This window comes from Pelmatolapia mariae, linkage group LG14 (genome assembly GCF_036321145.2).
Source record: "Pelmatolapia mariae isolate MD_Pm_ZW linkage group LG14, Pm_UMD_F_2, whole genome shotgun sequence".
NCBI classification, from domain to species: Eukaryota; Metazoa; Chordata; class Actinopteri; order Cichliformes; family Cichlidae; genus Pelmatolapia; species Pelmatolapia mariae.
Window position 1 is genome coordinate 40,232,327 of NC_086239.1, and position 16,617 is coordinate 40,248,943.

At 48.5% G+C, this 16,617-nt stretch overlaps 2 protein-coding genes across 2 annotated transcripts; both read right to left on the reverse strand.

Annotated features, from left to right (window-relative positions):
* Positions 1-59: 59 nt before the first annotated feature.
* On the reverse strand, positions 60-5,683 carry spcs2 (signal peptidase complex subunit 2). The gene is made up of 5 exons (XM_063493904.1): positions 5,560-5,683; positions 4,481-4,564; positions 2,907-3,067; positions 2,480-2,614; positions 60-2,380 (listed from the first exon to the last, which is right to left on the reverse strand). Exons 1-5 carry the CDS (start codon positions 5,605-5,607, stop codon positions 2,194-2,196), a joined length of 615 nt encoding a protein of 204 aa, XP_063349974.1. The 5' UTR covers positions 5,608-5,683; the 3' UTR covers positions 60-2,193.
* Positions 5,684-7,133: 1,450 nt separating this feature from the next.
* On the reverse strand, positions 7,134-16,450 carry rnf169 (ring finger protein 169). Its single transcript, XM_063494409.1, has 6 exons — positions 16,108-16,450; positions 14,997-15,067; positions 14,600-14,686; positions 14,436-14,530; positions 14,247-14,340; positions 7,134-11,705 (listed from the first exon to the last, which is right to left on the reverse strand). Exons 1-6 carry the CDS (start codon positions 16,400-16,402, stop codon positions 10,590-10,592), a joined length of 1,758 nt encoding a protein of 585 aa, XP_063350479.1. The 5' UTR covers positions 16,403-16,450; the 3' UTR covers positions 7,134-10,589.
* Between the last annotated feature and the right edge of the window lie 167 nt (positions 16,451-16,617).

Below are 16,617 nucleotides of genomic sequence, written 5' to 3' on the forward strand. Positions count from 1 at the left end.
CTGCCTTAAAGAGAACAATTTAAAAACATGTACAATAATCTGCCAGCGTTTTTATTTTTTTTTATTTGTGTTTGTCACCTAAAAAATAAAATAATTTTCCACAGGTGCTCTACCCACAGCCTGTAAATAACAGATGGACACTGCCAACAGGATAATGTCAGATTAACGGGAAAACAGACCAAATTTAAACATGCTCATTTGTGATGAAGGTCTTTAGACCGATGATCCCAAACACTCACCGCAGAGCTCCCTCTGAGTCTGCTGGAGGCTTATAGGGGGTTGTCCGATTGTTGTTGTTTCTGTGTTATTTAGCTTAATGCTAACCCAGCAGCCGTGTGAGCGTGCCGGGCTGACTCCAACAGTTTACATTTGAACCAGTTTGACCTCATTGTGGTTAAAAACTTTGAGCAACTTCAGCCTCTTGGACCCTGAGCATTTTAGCTGCCACCATCTTGGTTTTTGGGTGGAGTCTGAGGCCATTTGAAGACGTGTTAGTATCAGACGGCCTCTACATCATCAGCACGAATGCTGCATACTATTTTATTTGACGTAACTTTATTGTTCAGTTTGGTTTCTGCAGACTGAAGCCAAATACGAGGTTTGGAGTTTGAGATGTTTTTTTCAGGAAATCTTTTACAGCTTTGATTTCATTGTTTCACGTCGTGAGTGAGCTCTGAAATGTTTTAGAGTTCAAAGAGCGACTTTAGTTTAAATCTCTGTGCTGCAGACTGACAGATTTAGTTTATCCACCAAATCGCAGGTTTAGATTTGTTCACACTAGTTCAGTTGAGTCAGGTTTAAATGTAACTGCAGCCATCCATCCTCTTATCCTTGACAGGGTCATGGTGGGGGTGGAGCCTATCCCAGCTACCACAGCGCAGGAGGCGGGGCACACCCTGGACAGGTCGCTAACACAGAGAGACAGACAACCATTCACACCTGTGGGCAATTTAGATTCACCAGGACCGGCCAGGCGGGCGAATCGAACTCAGGACCCTCTTTAAATTGAAACCAGTATCGTTTTGCTGTCAGTTCAGATGTTGCTGCTGGAAAACTGAACCTCATCAACGCCTGACAGTGCTCAGAGGACGCAGACAGGAAGTGCCCAGACCCTCCACACGTGTCCAATCACTGACTCTTTAACAGAAACCATGTGAACAGTGTTGGAGCAGCACACCGGCTGCTGCCTGTGGACACGAACGTCAGCCTGAGTTCTCCACCTGCTGGCCGGACAGCAGTACTGCACCACAAACACCTCCACACAAACCAAAGCCACACCCAGAGGTTGCTGACCAGGTTCACCTGTGCAGGTGACCCTGTGGGGGCTGAGAGCTGAACTCAAAGTGAGACAAACATCCAGATGTTTCTCTAACAAGATCCAAGTTTAATTTTTTTTAACACAGAGAAAGCATCTGAGAATTAAAAACCTTCAAAATAAAAGTCTGATCAATGTCCACTTCCTGTTGTACGGCACCAACACGTCAGCCTGTGAGGCGACTCGCCGGTTAGTTCATCTGTTCAGACACCTGCTGCTGCTGCAGTTCAAACTGGTTCTCACATCACAGAGAAAAAATGACAAAAACTTGACTTTTTTTAAACACTGAAAATATCACATTTTATTTTTAAACTGTTGGTCATCATCAGCTGCTTATTCCCCACCTCCGTGACCCTTATGTGAGGCTCCGCCCACCACGGCCATGTCACACAGCGGTCCTTAAACCTTTAATACTTGGAGACCCGGTGAAGACGAATTGAGTCTCAGGATGTTTTTAAATTGCTGAAATGTTCCTAACCTGCTGACAGAACACCTGACCTTTGACCTCTGAGTGACAATAAAATAAATCCTTCAGAGTGGAGCTGAGCCTCTGACTCTGGTCTCTGTCCCTCCTGAAGTTCACTGGTTTCCGATCATTCCCACTCTCGGAGCATCGGTGGGCAACACGGACCTGTGACTCAGCCTGCTGCCGAGTCTGACTAAGAAAGGAGCGGCCGCCCGTTTCCGGCCGAGCGTGCTGACCTTTGGGGTTGGTCAGAGTGTGGCAGTAAAAACAGACAGACTGCAGATTTCAGATTTTTAATATGAATGCATGAATAAGTTTCCTCTGGCAGCTCCTGATGGAGCCGGTGCTGAAACCAGTGAACTCTGAGGAGGAACAGAGGAGGCAGACTCACACCACGTTTGCTTCCCGTCTTTTATTTGGTCTTCTTGTCGGCGGCGAGCGTGTCGTGCAGTTTAGAAACGCTCTTCTCAAACTGGTCCATGACCAGCGTCCCGTGTTCATCGAAGAACGCCGACACCGACTTGGTAAAGTCCGCCTCTCTCGACTTCTTGGACTTCCCGTCGGTGAAGGACACTCGGAGCGTGTACTGGTCATCAAACCTGAAAAACACAGACAAACTGATCCACTCTGAGTCCATCGCAGATAAGGAAACGTGCAGACTGCTGGGGGTTGCTGGTTTGATTCCCATACTCACTGACCGTTTGAGGGAGGAGGAGAGCTGCCAGATGTGGTCTGGATCCATCCCAGCTGGATCCTTCTGCATGGCCACCAGGAAGATGTTCTTCTCTTTGTAGGAAGTGTACAGCGTGAGGATGCCCATCATGATGAAGTACGTGAGGAAGAGGAGTTAGGGAAGGCCAACTCGCTCATCATCATCATCATATTAGACTGAATCATTTCTAAAAATGTTTGGGATTTGTTTTTGTGTTTTAGTGACATTCATGAGACTTTCAGTGTTTTTAACATGTAAAAACATTTTTACTGATTCTCTTTCGTTTCTGAATTTTGAATCTTATTTTAATATTTTTTCCCTCACATGTTTAACATATGACGCACTGTGAGTTTGCCATCTTATTTTTTAAAAGCACAGGTGAGATGTGTCCAGGTGAGTCGGCTGAAGGATATGAGATGACGCAGCAGGCGAGGACGGGTCTGGACTCGGGGAAGGGGTGCAGATAGTCCCAGACCAGAGCCAGCATGGCGAACAGACAGGACACGGTGCAGATCAGCAGGCGCCCGTCGACCAGCTGGAAGTTCTCCAGGTAACCGTACTTCTCCAGCAGCACCTGCAGAGGGCGCAGAGGTCACAGATAGGTCACATCGATATGAAGTTTAGCCAAACACAGTGAACAGCAGCTTTCCTTCACATGCGTTCATGACTCATCGCGATGAGTGAAAAATCCCAGCCGACAGTGAAGCTCTCACACGTGTGCAAGCTTTATGCTGCAAACATCATTCAAAGCTTAAACGAGTGACAAAGTTTCGACTATAGCTGTGTCCAAATTCCTCCTGAGGACCCAGCCTTCGCGGTCTACGTGGGCCGGGTCCTCAGAAGACCGAGAAGACCGGAAGAGCGAGGCTGTGAAATTGGACGGTCGAACCTTCAGATCTGCATCACCGCTGTCTCGGTGGAGTTTAATAAACTCAGCCGTCTGCTCCTTGCTGTCTAAAATATAACAGGACACTGGAGTAAACTCTTGACCGTCTCACACTTCTGTTTAATCAGTTTTCTGTTTGATGTTTATTCAGCTGTGTGTAAACCACCCGAGGGATTAATAAAGTTTTATTTTATCTAATCTAATCTAATAACTTTAATCTCAGCCAAACCAATTTACTCACGAACAAACAAAACACTGAAAGAAGCCAAACAATAACATTTTTAGGTTGTCTAAGTGACGTATATATTACGTTTAACCTGAGTAGCCAAAGTCCGCGGTGATCTGAAAATGATGTGCGGAGTTGTGCCTTTCTCGGCGGCTCCAGTGACCCTCGAGCTGGTGGGTAACAGACGCCTTCGAAAACGTCGGAGCACTTTTACAAATATGCGATATCTTGATAAACCGAGCAGATATTTGAAGTTTACACAGCTACTTTCTCGCCTGAAAATATGTTAAAAGTTTATTTTGTGACCCAGAAAGATTAATAAGAGTAATATTAAAACTTAGTTGCGGGCACCATTGTTGGAAACTGGAATTGGCTGGGCCGCGCTATGAATTCTGGGATATGGTGGGCTATGAAGGACACACCCGACCCATCCTTCAAATTCGGGGAAAAGGAGGACGCATTTGTCGGCTGCATTCGGAGTCTACAAATTCGGACAGCCTTCATCGCATCGCTGTGACGTAATCGCCTTCAAATGCAGCCTCAGGAAGATCAGCCCATGAACTTGGACACCCCCTGTGTGAATCCGACGTCATCAGCTAAAATCTGACCCATGAAATTAGCTCCTTGAAGAAACACTGCTCAGGTCGCTTCAAACGTAGACATCCCCTCCTCCCACCTTTACCTTCACACAGCTGCAGTTCTCCACCCTCCTCTCATCTGAGTGAACCTGCAGATATTTTCTGTTTTACTTTTACTTAAAACATTCATGTCTCCGAAACATGTACGTAAACTGCTGGAACGTTTCAATAAGTTACACATGCGGTTCATGTTTGAATATTTGCTGTTAAAATGTGGATAAAAATAATCCATTAAACCTTCTTCGCAGCGTCATCCAGGGAGTTCTTTACCGCCGCTCCATCCCATTTATCAATCTTCACCGGCTTCTCGTCGATCCTCCACTGAAACACAAACACAGCAGTTTAATCGACAGTTTCTATCTGAAGATCAGGCTAACATAAACACGGAGGCGGCAACGGCAACTCTTCTCAGGGAGAGTTCATGTTGAGGGCAGAGACATCGTCTTCCTGTCATCGTATGATGGAAGCTAAAGAAATCTGAGCCTCAAAATGAGTTTCTAAAAAATGGGCTTAAAGACTAGTTGCATGTTAAAAATATGGAGGGCACGAGAACAACGGCTAGAGAGGTTTTGGAGGCTCGTCGCAGTCCAAAAACTGAAAGAAGACAAAGACCAGGGCGCCATCAAACACAGACCATCAGACCGGAAACAAGATACATGCTCTTACAGTGAAGGGCGCCTGATCGCAGGTCAGCTGGTGACTTCCTGCTCTACGCCCCCCACTGTGTCTGATACCATCAGTTTAAAAGCCATGTTTGCTTTAATGCAGCAGGAAGTGACCCAGAAACGTGCTCCAGGAATTACCCCCCCCAAAGAACAAGAGTTATTGTGCCCACGTGCAGCGCCACCTGGTGCAGATGTTTTACCTGTTTCATGTGTGGAAACTTAAAGCTTCATTTTGAAGCACACCTCCTGCTCTCCTCTTACTGTACTCGTGCACTCCTACATCACCTGTTTAACAGACGGGTGAGTTTAGTTAAACTGTCGGTTTCCGGTTTGGTGCAGCTGTTTAACAGCTGGAAGCAGGAAATAGAACAAACCGCTGAACTTTGACCTCTAATAACGGTTTATTTCCCACGCCGAGGTTAAACTCGGCTCTCAGCTTCATCCTCAACTTTGTTTTTATTTTGTTTTCATTCTGAATGTATCCACTTTAGCTCGTTAGCATTAGCTTAGCCCCTTAGCGGCAGCTCACACACACACACACCGAGCCGCACAGCAGCTGTAGCGGGGACACAGACCTCCCAGCTCCGGGACACAGACCCTCCCCGCAGCGGTTCATCCTGCTCAGGAGAATCCGTTCACGCTTTTACTCACTTTCTCCAGCAGCCCGCTCTTTCTGTTCCCCGCAGCTGCAGCCGCCATCTTCTCTTCCGCTACAAACACGGCTCTGTGACCTGGATGCAGCTGATTGGCTGTCCACCGAAATCATAGCGCTCGACGCCCATGTCGTCACCACGTCTGCAAGCGTGGCCGAGGCAGCTGCGGCGTGCGCGCTCATGTGGAAAATACAAAGGACTCAAAAATGAAATGAAAACGTACGAGGTTCAGTTTTAGCGAACAACCAGGAGGCCTTTATTTAGAAAAATCTGAAACCTTAAAGCGTGTATGCTACCGTTGTATGTAGTGTAATAACTTACTTATTTTATATTTGTTTGTGTTTTATTTGTATCTTTATCCTTCTGATATCTGTACCTGAGCTGAGGTAACGCAAAAAAAAAAGAAAAAAAATCCCCGTCGTGGAATCAGTAAAGTCTTATCTTATCTTATCTCTTGTAACTTACTGAAGGCCTCCATTTTGAAAATCTCAAAGTCATTTTTTTGTCAAAAACCACATGTGCAGATCATACTCAGGAATTTTAAATTGCAGTGCTCCCACAGCCCTCAGTGTTACACTAAAACAGATAAAAGTGTTATACACACACAACAGAGTCCAACAGTGTGTGTGTGTGGGGGGGGGGGGGTCAAAGATGGATGCAGGTCTGGAGTTGGTGTGTGTGAGAGTTCAGCATCCTGACAGCCTGATGGACGAAGCTGTTTCTCAGTCTGCTGGTTCTGGCCTCGAGGCTCTTCAGTCTCCTTCCTGATGGCAGCAAACTGAAGAAGCTGTTGGAGGGATGGGTGGAGTCACTGTGATGCAGAGAGCTTTCTGGATGAGGCGGGTGCAGCAGATGTCCTGGAGGGAGGGAAGAGAAGTACCCACGAGCCTCTCCGCTGCTCTCACTACCCGCTGTAGCTGTTTCCAGCAGGAACCAGTGCAGGATACCACACAGTGATGCAGCTGCTGAGGATGCTCTCCACGGTGCCTCTGTAGAAGGTGCTCATAATGGGGTTGAGGCTCTCGCTCCCCTCAGTTTGTGGAGGAAGTAGAGTCGCTGTTGGGCTTTGCTGACCAGTGATGCTGTGTTTTCTCACCAGGAGAGGTCTTCTGAGATGTGCACACCCAGGAACTTGGTGCTGCTTACCCTCTCCACAGCAGCACCATTAATGGTTAGTGGGGTGTGCAGGGTATGAGTTCTCCTGAAGTCTATGCTGATCTAAGTCTTCTGCACATTCAGGGACAGGTTGTTGTTGCTGCACCACTCAGCCAGATGGTTAGTGAAGCTAAGAGAAGCAGTCAACGGAAAAACAATAGCAATAATAGCACTGTTTTAACTGTGAATATCAGACTTCACAGCACCTGCTGTACGGCATCCTTCATTTTGATTTGGGGAATGAAACATGGAGTAACAGAGTTTGTAGCATCACCTTCAACCTGCTGAGGTTTTTGCTGGAGATATTGTTTGCAGTCGATGGAGGACGTCCTGCTGCACTTCCTGCTTCTTCTTACCAATCATTACCAATCATCAGGTGATCACTGAGTGAAGAGAAGACAGGACACAAGCCAGCGTTTCAACTCTTTTACTTTTTCTTCCAGCAGCCGCTCATACAAAACTAGTCAGTTACAAAGGATCAACATCATCTGCTCATTTGGCACTCAGCGTGACCCCTGACCCCATCCACCCACCCCCACCTGAACTCTCTGCACCCACCAAAGAATACAAAACAGAAACGTGCACATCTTTAATGGAGTTTAAAAAAAAAAAGCCCTTCAGCTCCATCAAGACTTCAAATTAAACTTTAACAGCTGATGATGATGATGATGAAGGCCAGGAATCACTGAGGACACAGGAATGTAAAAAGAAAAAAAAAAAAAGAGGAAACAGCAGGAATGTTATTTTTATCTAAACCAATCACCTCCAAAGCCTGCAGTTCCTCCACCGTCCAGCAGGGGCAGCAGACTCCCGTGTTAATGTGAACATGACTGCAGCCTGATACACACTGTTTGGTCTCTGTGGATCATTTGCCTTCATGACACCTGCATTTTAAGCTCACCTGGTTTGAATTCGATTCACTTTTATTTATTTAGCACCAAATCACAACAACAGCCGTCTCAAGTCACTTTATATTGTAAGCTAAAGGTAGTGATACAATTATTAGGGGCGTGGCCTCTTACCTCAGGTAACTCCAGTCACTGAACTGGACCTGGGTTTGTGCTGCTGGCAGACATGACAGGGAGAGAGAGAGCACTGCAATCTGTCAATCACAGGTAGCCCCGCCCTAACCCCTAACCTGCTTCCTGTGACTCTGACGGGACCATCATCTCCAAAAGGATGATCAGCCAATCAGGAAAGTGTTAATGAGCTCAGAGACCAGGTGAGTGAGCAGGTGAGCATGAGTGTCTCAGATTTTTGAGTTGCCACCCCCTGCTGGACATCAGAGAGAATGCAGGTTTAAGGAGCTACACCTTTATTTTACATCCAGCCTGTGAGCTGCAGTCTGGTTCTAACTCCACCCAACCTCATTGTTTCTTTACAGGTGTTCAGGTAGAGTAACTACACCAACACGTTCCATGTTTGTGGACGTGTCCTCAGTTTGTCCCCGCCCTCACATCTTCTTCAGTGTCTATCATACATACGACCCCCAGAGTGAATCATGACATCACTGAGGTTCAGTGTGAGTACGGCTTTTCTAACAGCGGCCCACTGGCGCTCAGCGTCGTTCAGACTGCCTCTGATCTGAGCACAGTGTGAACACAGCGTGGCGCTGCACTCAGGCAAACCACTGACAGAGCTTAGCATGGAGAAAAAAAACGTGTCAAGGAACCAGACATCTGGACGGCCCACAGGAGCTACAGCATCACCGATCCATCACAGACAACCTGCAAACAGAAGCCGTGCGGCTCCTTTGTAACTCTGAAGCAGAGTGTGAAGGTGAGCTCAGGCCAAGCACGTGCACGCCCACCTTCAGTCTCAGCTTCAGGCTCGGGCTGAGGCTCCTGCAGGGGGCGTGACAGGGAGCTGCAGTTTCTGACAGCTTAAACATGGTTTCAGCCTGAAGGCTTCGTGTGGACCTCTGCTGCACTGACGGAGCGATCAAAACCATTAAAAAGATCCAGATTTGGACCCCACCTCACGCACTTCCTGTAACTCTGACAGTATTCGCAGCATGAAGGCGGTTTCTGCATTAAATATGTTTACGTGAGGGCTGAAGGGTCAGGGTGGATTTTGTCCCTGAAAGCTTGAACTCGCTCACTGATTGGTTCAGCTTGGCCCAATAATGGAAGTTTGTCTGAAACAGAAGAACTCTCGTCTCTGCATAGAGATGGGGCTCTAACCTCGCTGCTAAATGGCTGTCGGCTCCACAGCCGCCTGCCTCGCCTGCTTCCTGTGGACCACAGGTGAAGTTCTAACTCTGACTCCAGCGTGATTTTTATTAATCAATAATTATTAAAAGTACCACAGTCAGAGCTCTGTGACCACAGTAACTTCACATTTGGTCTGAACGCACCAGCATCTGACATCACAGGCCATAAAGCTCGTCCAATCACACGGCTCCTCGCTCCTTGAGAGTGACCAGGTGAGTCTCCTGATCCGAATTCAGGTAGAAATCCTTCCTGACCAATCGGGTTCTAAAGACTGCAGTCCCCACGAGCCTCGGCAGCTCCGACTTTCAGACTGGAAGACCAGGATGACACCAGCAGCTATACTAGAGGAAGTTTATGTCCCATGATCCTCAGCTGCTGGGAGAAGTCTGACTCAACACCTCCTTATATTTAGAGCGGGTTCTGGTTTCTCCTGCATTCCCAACACATGCAGGTCGGCTGGACTTTGATTAACCTGTGGAAAGTTCTCACGAGGATAAACCAGGGGTAACTTGCACCTGCCCGGGGCAAAGACGTACTGCTGACCCCCGTCTGGCCGACAGAAACCTGCGTCACAGCGACTGTGGGTGCTCCGGGTTCCTGCAGGTTTCTGTCCACTTCCGACCTCAGAGGGTAATACCAGGTACATGTCACGCTTTCAGGGGTGGAGGGTTACCTGCACACCCAGAGGGACCGTCAGGTAGGAAGTGATGTGTGAATCACTTCAGATATGAAGAGACGCGTGTCACACTGTGAGCTACCAAAATACATACGAATCATGATTTTGGACTTTTGGAAAGTTCTGACAGTCGGGAGTTCCCCTCTACAGCCCAGACTTTTAGAGCCAATAAAAATTCACTTTTAACCATTTTAGTCAAACTGGGCTTCATAAACTGTCACAAATACAAAGACAGATTTCTGTCAAACACTCACACTAACAGCAAAGGAAAAGTCCTTTATCTCATTTCTTTCCATAAAGCTCCTTTTAGATTTTTCTCGGCCTCTCGGATCTCTCAGATCGCTGTGAGGCCGGTGAGATTTAAATGAACTATATTAATAAACATCATCATCATCATCATCATCGCATGGAGCGCACCAGACTGAACCGACAGTCACGTTCGGCCCGGCAGCGTGCAGCCTGCCTTCATCTGAACCTTTACAACAGTTCATTTTCAGATGATGCGCAGGCCGCCGTGTTTGGAACGCAGCGCACAAGTACGGATTAAACACTGCCGTCGCCTTCAGCGTCGTCGGGATGCGAGGCGATGTTCAGCTCAGACATCGTGACCTCTGGGGCTGACATCCACCCTGGATCTATAACTGGAAGCTCAACATAAACATTCTTTGCCCCAGGTCACGTGATTATGGTTGAACCTGTGAAAGCTTTCTTTGTTCCAGCTGCAGAGAAACGACTCGGTCATGCGATCTGTAAAAGGGCTCCGATTAAGCCTCTGAGTTCGAACACTTCCAGGACGTTTCCTGTGGTGATGACTGTCGGGCCGTCCTGCAGCTGAAGGCTGGGTTCAGTTTTTGGTGATCTGCTGGTGTTTGGAAGAAACGTCTCCAGGTTACAAACCCGTCTGTCAGACAAGTGAAAACATTCATACGTTCGTTAAACCTTCGCCTTTCGTGTCTTTGCATATATGAGATCCTTCCCGTCTGTCTAGTGCTTCTTGTTGATTCGTCTGGACCTCCTCAGGCCACGCCTCCTGCGGCTCTGAGTGGACATCCAGGACCGCAGGAAATACTTGTCGGGGCTCCTTCTACGGTTCTGGTTCTCGCGGTCGAACTGTCTCTGCAGCTTCAGGGCTAGCGCTCGATCCTGCCGCTCCTGCTGAATCTGGCAGATGTACCGTTCGTCCAGCGCCTCCTGGTTGACGGGCCGGCCCCTCTTCAGATCCAAGTCGCGGCTCGAGTCCAGGTGTTTGGTCTTCTGCTTCCTCTTCTTGCCCCTCCGTGAGGTAGTCTGGTTGTGGATGCTACTGTCGGACTCCTTCCTGGGACTCTGAGAGTCCTTTGGCACTAACTTACAGGACTGCAACCCGGAGTTCTTGGTGTAGGGCGAGAACGACTGTTTCCGACTGAACAGCGCCCCCGTGCTGCAGGACTCAGGAGTGCCGGCCGGCGGCTCACAGCCTCCCTTGAAGGTCGACTCGCTGCTGTAGCGGATCGCGGGGACGCGGATCTTCACCGACTGCTTCTGGAAGTTGTCCGTGTCGCCGGCCGGAGAGTCGAACAGCAGCCTCCTCTTGTTTGCTGACGTCACCGCGTCTCCTGCCGGGGACTGGCGCGTCTTTGCACCCTCGCCACCCATGCCGAGCTTGTTGTGGTTTACCTCAGAGACGGGGCTCGTCAGCGTGGCCTTGGAGTTCACCTTGAGGCTCTGGCGGTCCAGCTCGATCTGTCTCCACTTCTGCAGGACGGCAGGGCTGGCCTCGTAGCTGGTGGCCTTCTGCAGGCCGCGGGTCAGGTTCCGGGGCGTGGACTTCACGATGGTGGGCTCCATCAGGCGGCCGTCCGGGAGGCGCTTGGGTGGCGTGCATGGCGAGCAGACGATGGGCTTGAAGTGGTTGAGCTCCTCTGAGATGCTGTCGTTGCTCTCGGGGCTGATGGAGCGCTCCGGGCGGGGGGGAGGCATGCACAGGAGAGCCGAGGAAGATGATGTCAGCACAGCTCGCCAGGTGAGCCTCCGATCGGGAGCGGTGATGGGGGCGGAGATAGAGCGGCTGTTCTCAGAGGAGAGGAGGATTCCTGCCGCATAGCTGTGGCTGATGCCAACCTGGCGGAGGACACAAGAACACAAGTCAGCGACCACACAGGTGTTTAACACAGGTGAAATATAAGAATAAACGCCATCACCAGGCCCGTCCTGTTGTATACACTTCCTTCTGATGGATGCTGTGCTGTTTCCATGCAGAGACTGGACTCTACACAGCTGGACCTGTGAGCATGTTTGAGTAGAAGGCCAGTCCTTTCAGAGTTGTGATGTTTCAGCAGGTATTTGAGCTGTAGTGGGGTGGTATCCACACATGCTGACGTGTCACGCAGACGAGTAGGCAGAGCTTTGTCACTCTAACGTCTGCCTGATGGTGGAAGCTCACAGTGAAAGTTCAGGATGTGGACCCCAAAGCACTCTATAGACCAGGGGTGGGCAACTCCAGGCCTCGAGGGCCGGAGTCCTGCAGGTTTTAGATCTCTCCCTGGGTCAACACACCTGAATCACATGATTAGTTCGTTACCAGACCTCTGGAGAACCTCAAGACATGTTGAGGAGGTCATTTAGCCATTTGAGTCAGCTGTGTTGGATCAAGGACTCATCTAAAACCTGCAGGACACCGGCCCTCGAGGCCTGGACTTCCCCACCCCGCTATAGAGCCTTTTGCATTAGTACCTATTTGAATCGACTGGTTTTCCATTACAGCCCAGTGTGCGTGCTTGTCATCAGAGCAATGTGTCTGCGCGTCTCACAACGTAATAGACCCTGTGCATGAGAAAATGCTAACTTCCTGTTTTAAGACCGGATGTAGGGTTGTACATTTCCGGTAGCTTTATTTTGTAGTCAATCGCTACTGCAAAGATATACTCCAAAATCATGTCCAAAACACGAAAATGGAAAGATTACGTTAAGTTACAAAGAGCAGAGGTGGGAACGCTCACCACTGCTGTGTCATAAAAAAATCTAATGGTCAGTTTTGATGTTTGAAGCGTGTAGATCGATTGGTTGTTTACATCACTCAACACAAGCAGAACTGCATTACTGCATGCAGAAGACACATCGTCCACATTCAGAAGCACATCTCTGTATAGTGACTGGTCTTATGATTTAAACAGGCAAATGTTCAGCATTCAGACTACAGCTGAACAATAGTCACAGATGTTTCCCCGTTATGTCGATATCAGTGCACACCTACACAGCATGTCAGCAAACCGTGGAAAAAAGCCACAAAAAAATAAATGAATCATGCTGGTAAGGATTTCTATACGTTAGTATTTACGAAGGGTATGTTGTGACTTACCTTCAAAATTACAACCTCGCTATAACGCGGTTCACCTTTCGCGGCTGCGCTGTTTCATGGATATTTTTTTTGTACAATTTTGCATGCTTTTTTTAAAAAAAAAATTTACACAGCGCATTGTGTTCTGCGTCCTGATTGGCTGTAGACCACTGTCGACCTCCTCTGTGCCGTCTCTCCTGTACAGTACAGAATCGCTACATCGATCGCTGATTCATTGATTCATTATTGATACATTAATGTTGAATTCTCTGGCAGCTGCTCTACTCCCATGTTCTGGACCTGAAAACAGGGTTTGATCTTTGGTTTTATTCTATAATACTGGAATAATTTTTCTACAAAGGTTTGAACTTTAAGAGTTTAAACAAGAGAGAAACGTGAAAATGTTCATGCCTGTCTGAGAAAAGTGTATTAACAGTGTAATGAGGGGTTTTACAGTCTGAAAACATCTATAATAGTTGTAAAAAATAAAGTTGGCCACTTCGCGGATTTCACCTATCACGGGTTATTTTTAGAACATAACATCCGCGATAAACGAGGGACCGCTGTATATAAATACTGAGAAATATAAAATTTGAACCCTTTCTCTCTTTTGCTCTGAGGCGCAGGGGAAAAATATCGACACGTCGACGAACATCATCTACAGATATATTCGGTAAATGCCCAAGACATCTTGAGAAATGTAAATCGCCACTTGATTCGTCCATTTGGTTGACTTGTTTTGGAAAACCCGACCGTAAACAAGACGCGAATATCACACCGGAAACAAAGCGCCCTGCAGGAGTTTCCCCACCGGAAGTAGCACATGCTAAGGTGCACAAAGTCTGTTAATATGTGACACGAACACTAAAACAAAGGTGGACATCGAAGCGAATATATACCTGCAGCTCACTCTGTGGCTTTTCGTCACACTCGGGGAACACAGCGTTGTTTTTGTAGCCATCTCCTTTGATGTAGCGTTTCAAAAATGGCGGTTTTGATTTTCGAGAAGCTCTCACGACTCATCCAGTGACGCTACTGACCAGCCAATCATGCAGTCTGATGAAGTCACATTTTATTACCTGCTCGGCTCGCTTGGAACCCGACCAGGTACTATGACCTGAAAACTGTGGCTAATCGTGTTGACCCGAGTAGGTTCTAATGGAAGAGGGGCTTAACGATCCTTCTCCCCGCAGACTGAACCTGGACGGCTCCTGAAGCATCCAGTAATCTGATTACACTCTCTAACACAGCCTGATAAAACACTATTTCTTCTAAAGTTCCCACAGATGGGAGTCTTGATCACATGACATGACTGTCTCACATACCCGGTCCATCACGGCTGCCGGCTGGGTGACAACTTTCATCTTTCCTCCTCCGTCCTCCACAGGATCAGTGCAGCTCCTGCTCCTCTGACAACTCCTAAAGAATAAACACAGAGGTCAGAGGTCACACCCCTGTAGTCTGTGGTACGTTCACTGTCTGTAAAAGTAATAGGACAGGGTGGTTGTGCTCACCCAGCAGATGAGTTTTTGGTTTTCCTGATGAAGGCGGAGATGTTTCGGATCCTCCTGCTGATCGGCTCCTCGTTCTCGGAGTCAGACAGGACGCCCTGAGGAGGGACAACGGCTATTTAAGACAGCTGCTGCAGGATGAAAACATTCAGCCTGTCATCACTCACCGGCTCTTCATCACGACGGACTGACTCGTCTTTACAGTTCAGAGAGCTCCTCCTCTTCACCTCCTCTCTGTCGTCACACAGCAGCAGCTGAAACACGGAGGGGTTAAAGTTTATTTCGAGGGCTAAAACACAAAGACTCTCAGGTCTCCGCGAGACGACACAGCATCTGCGAGGGTATATCGAGACTCACAGTGAAAACTTTGAGAGAGAGGTGACTGCTTAGAGAGAAAACTTAATGAGCTCAAATTAAAGCCAAAGTTCTCCCAGTTTGATATCGGCAGCCTGCAGAGCTGTGCTTTTCTTCCTCAGCAATAAAACACTCAGCAGGCTCGGTCGGCTGTGACAAGCTTAACCACTCACAGGTGATCACAGGTTTACCTGCAGCTCTCTGACTCACCTTGTGTTTCCCGCTCGGGCCTGAAGGAGCGTCGGCAGACTTCGGGATGAGCGCCGGAGAGACGAAGAACTCTAAAGGAACACAGCCAAAGAGAAAACAGTCAAAGAAGCCATGCCCATAATAATGTAAAGGCTTACTACAATTTAAACAGGTGACTTTGACTACTAAAATTCTTCTGTTCACTTCCTGTCTTAAAACTTTGTAATAACGAGCTCAGTGCACGTGCAGTAAACCTGTGAGCTCACAGCTCGGGCGCAGTTTGCTCGACTCTTGGCTATCTGTGAAGTCAGAGAGACATGACAGAAGCCCAGCATCAGACAAACAGGGATTATTGTGAACTGTGAATCACACAAAGCTGCTCAGATACAGCCTAAAAGGAAAAATGCTAAAGGTGTCAGTATTGGGTCAATGAATAAAACATTAACCACAAGAGGTGATGATCACCATCAGCACCTTCTGACTTCATCCAACAAACATGAAGCCAGTGAGTCTCACCCGAGCTTTCTTATGTAAGAACTGCTGTTCACAGTGGTCAATGCAAGTCAAAGAGTACTTACAGTATTTATGGTTCTCCTGCTGTGTCCTGCTCTAAGTACTAGTAATAACCCCGTTGGGCTTTTCCAGCCAATCACTGCTAACAGGGTCCACGCAGTAATACCTCCAGTACTACTAGCATTGCAGTAACTAAACTCCTCCTCCAGCTGTACATGCCTGGACACATTCCCCATCTACAGACCTGAGCAGTGCAACATGACATGTGACTCTGCTGCCTATACCTGTGATCAGGTGAGGTTACTGTGAGCAGTCACGTGTCCTCTGAGGGCTGTTTCCATGGTTTTCTCATTGATTTGTGTCCACACGTTGACCTGTGATTGATCCTGTAGCTCCATAAGGAAAGCGGGGATTTTTGCGCCTGCAGCTATCACACTTCATAGATGTTTTTCGCATAAAACTAACCTTTAACATTCTTAAAACCGCCCGCTGCTCACGTTAAACTTTATTAAAGTTGATTTAATTTAAATCCCCGCTGTTTTCTGCCGTTAAACAAACACCCTGCAGCGGTGTGATACAGCGAAATGCGCACGGGCGATTCCCCGAGAAGCTCACCGACCTCTCCGGCTGTCGCAGTCCCTCCCGCCCGGCCTACTGCTGCTACTCTCGTGGTCGCTCCTCCCGCGGAGCCGCTCCTCGCTGCCGGAGTGTCTGCGGGCCAGGCACAGCGGACAGGCCAGGTGTCCGCCGGCCGGGCTGCCACCGGGCTCCGCGCACGCCATGCACTTCTTGGATTCGTACTCGGGTGGACTGGACCCGGACCGGCACCGAGCTGCGAGCCCGGCCCGGGACGTGCCGGCGGCCGTGGCGCTGGCCGGTCTCCCAGGCCGTTCGGCAGACCCTGCGGTCGCCATCTTCCCTGGTGAGTCTTCTCTCTCCGGTCCGCTCTCAAAACAAACCCCGCCCTGCCGCCGCCGAAACAGCGCGAGCGCAGCAGAGTGGACGCGCGTGCAGCCCGCCAACCGGAGCCGCTGAATCACAGCGGCGCGAGCCTCCTCTGACGTCAGGTCTCGACTTCAAAATAAAACAAAGTCGTTGCATTTTATTGTGAATTTTCAAATTTAGAAAA